Here is a 3,253-nt window from a genome sequence, read left to right as displayed (position 1 = left end):
ATCTCCTCCTCCTCTCAATCTCATCATTGCTGCCCTCTAGATCGACCCACCCATGACCGATCTCTATCTCTTTCTCGATCTACCTCTTTCTTTCCCTTAGTCTCTCATTCTTTCTTCCTCCCTTTCTCAGTTTGATTGAGTTTGAGAGTTTAATGAATGGTTTTTGTGCGCACCCAATATGAGATTAACAGGCTCGCTTTCCATTGGGCTCACAATCTATTTGTAATGTGGGTTTTGGATTTCCTACTCTGGGTGATTCTTCCTTGAAGACCCATCAACAACTCCCAAACTTTCGTATTCTCCCCCTCTCTCTTATGGCTCTATCACTCTCAACTCTAAGTAGCCTTCTCGCCCTCTCCACCAACCCCTTTTCCTTCCTTAGCTCCTCATATTTATAGCCAAGTGTGAGTGGAGGGATTATGATTGCTTTCAAAATTAGTGCAACAGGAGGTCCAATGTCGTTAATCGTAGGTGGGTTTTTAGGTGGGAGAGGCTTTGGAATTGGTTCCCACTCTAGTGTATATGCTTGGTAGAGATATTTTCCCAGGGCACTGCCGCACTGCCGTACATACGAGGGATAGTGTGTCCGAACACCTTTCTTCTTGCTCGGGGTGGTTCACCGAACAAGGACCAGGTGGTGAAGTACAGTGTGTGCTAATGTAAATTGCCTACTCAGGCTTTTGAGCAATACAAGGCCTGGGTCTGTGGCCTTTGTGGGTTTGGGTAGGAATCCTGGGTAGAAAGAAGTTAGGCCCATGGGTCACACTGTTGGGTTAAAATCCGATGCCCAAATGGGTTGGGCACCATAGTGCCGTACAGTTTTGTTTTGATTTTTGTTTCTTTTAAGTTTATATATTGAAATTTTCTATCATAAAATTTTCTTGGAAGATGAGAAAATGTGAGAAACTAGTAGAAATATAGCATTTTCAGAATGCAACAAAACACCTGAAAATATTTTCCAAACCAATTTTTAGAATGCAACCAAGCATTTGAAAATATTTTCCTTTCCCTTTACACTCGAAAAATATTTTATATGTTGCCAAACACAGCCTATATTCTTCAAGACTCCAAAAATCATCCACATGAAAATTGCATGTTGAGCTTTCCTTCTTACATCCATGCGTCTCTAAGTTGAAACAATATCTTTTTGCCAAAGAATCATTTGAAGCAATACATCATTGCAATAAAATTTGGTACTAAAATTTCCATCACAAAATTGTTTTCATATTTATTCAATGAAAATAAATAAAACTAAAAGCTCAATATATATTAGAATTCTTATATTTAAACAAGAAATATTTTGTATTGAAAATAGTGTCACGTTTAATATAAAAATAACACAATTCTCGAATGATATGTACTTACACCAAATTAAGAAATTGATTTGACACATAGTACAAAATTAAACTTCAATATTTGGATCTCATTGGATTTCCTCTCAATGTTTTATTAGTGCTTGTATAGGTGTTTATTATTTTCCATTAACCTTATAAAAAAAATTTAATTCATTTTAAAACTGTTTTAATTTATTTATATATTTTTTAGTCAACTGTCCATGCAATAGATGACATTTGGTCAGTTCACAAAGCAATATATCCTACGGGATAAGCACAATTGAAGTTAAGGATTGAAACAGTAAAATAAAATCTGCATGGAGTCATAGTGTTGCAACGAGTTAGAAAGGACCGAATTCTTTATATATATATATATATATATATAATTTCTCTAATTGACATTTTCGCCTTTTCAATGCATACAATATTTAGTTTATAAAACCACCAACAAAAGGAACTCCCACACTTGGCAGCCACTGGGAACCATTAATAAAATTTTCAATGGTAAAGTGTTTAATCTCTTCAGAATTTTTGGCAATATGATAACCAGGCCATTTAACTCTTCCTGTTGTATTGGCTCCTGGGCCCCGATTAGCATACTCCACATGATACAAAGTGTATAAGCTTTTCTTGTCATTGTTCGGAAGCCATCCTTCAGGATCAATCAATTTGTCAAGGAAACATTCCATGACAATGGTTTGTGAATAACTATACCACGGCCTGCCTAGAAATGTTTTGATTTGTGGATAAGGTTGAAGATCTTTGTCAGCCTTAATGGAGCAATTGTGTAGCACTATTCCTATATCTTCCACTTGTCCAGGACCTTGGGCTGTGATCATATTCACAGTGCCTTCCGTACGCTTCCTCACGTAAATGTCACAGTTCTGTAAGACAACTCGTGAATTCCCAAATATGAAATCTACTGTGCCAGAAACTTCACATTCTCGAAAAAAATGGATACCATATGCTGTCAATAAGGTATCTTGGTATCCTTGTATGGAGCATTGGTAAATTGCAATTCGGTCACCGGCTACTCTTAATGCCACGGCTTGGCCACCATCAGGTCCAGCATTGTTCACAAATCTAATACCTTTAACAAACACATCATTGGCACTAATATCTAAATGAAGAAACATAAACGAAATAATTAGTATGTGTTTAAAAAACAATCGCTTAAGAGATATTTACAACGTTGCATGAAAAGATCAATAAATCAAATTTAAAAAAAAAAAAAAAAAATTAGGACTAATATGAGAATAGAACCATACCCACGGTAGCTGATCCTGAAGTTCCATAACCTTGTTTCGCAGTTTTGTTAAATTGAACAACAGTCTTCTCCATCCCTTCTCCAATTACTAAATTAGATTTGTTTTGATCGAGCTAAGTAGACTGCTTCATTATATGTACCTTGTTTGATTAAAATAACATATGGATTGTTACGACCTATCGGAATCTTTGATATGGCTTCGTTAATGGTGCTGAAGTTGCCACTGCCATCAATGGCAACTGTGACATTAGGCTTGTAAGAGTGAGCATTGACACATGAATATGCATATCAAGAAAATTGGCTTTGTATTATAAATATTTTGAATTTAACAGAGAATTATAAGAGTAAGGACCATGTACGTATAAACATTAAATTAGTAAAATACTTAATTTTTTTTTTCTAAAAAATTACTTAATATAGTTTTGTGGGAACATCATTATTGATCCTATACTTTTCAGGAAAAAAAAAATATTTTATGAGACCTACCTCTCACAACATATGTGAATTCAGCACGTGGTCCCACAACCCATATGGTATGAGAGGGTGCTCTCATGAGACCATCTCTTGAGATACCATCTCACTTTTAAGGGGCAAAGAACCATTAACCCTTCTTAGAGATTGTCTTCTAATAATAGTGTCATACAAGAGAGGA

General features: G+C 35.6%; 1 protein-coding gene across 1 annotated transcript; it reads right to left on the bottom strand.

Annotated features, from left to right (window-relative positions):
* Positions 1-1,762: 1,762 nt before the first annotated feature.
* On the bottom strand, positions 1,763-2,675 carry LOC112029498 (pectinesterase 2). The gene is made up of 2 exons (XM_024062183.1): positions 2,603-2,675; positions 1,763-2,454 (listed from the first exon to the last, which is right to left on the bottom strand). Exons 1-2 carry the CDS (start codon positions 2,673-2,675, stop codon positions 1,763-1,765), a joined length of 765 nt encoding a protein of 254 aa, XP_023917951.1.
* Positions 2,676-3,253: the final 578 nt, after the last annotated feature.

The sequence above is a fragment of the Quercus suber genome, unplaced genomic scaffold (genome assembly GCF_002906115.3).
Source record: "Quercus suber isolate HL8 unplaced genomic scaffold, Cork oak 2.0 scaffold_819, whole genome shotgun sequence".
Classification (NCBI taxonomy): Eukaryota; Viridiplantae; Streptophyta; class Magnoliopsida; order Fagales; family Fagaceae; genus Quercus; species Quercus suber.
Note: the sequence above shows the minus strand (reverse complement) of the source record. Positions and strands in the feature narration are given on the sequence as shown.

Excerpts from the sequence above, each read along its gene's own strand:
- LOC112029498 (XM_024062183.1), bottom strand. The coding sequence starts at position 2,675 with ATGGAGAAGACTGTTGTTCAATTTAACAAAACTGCGAAACAAGGTTAT. Across the intron at positions 2,455-2,602 it reads TTCAGGATCAGCTACCGTGG|ATATTAGTGCCAATGATGTG; the intron begins GTATGGTTCTAT and ends TTCTTCATTTAG.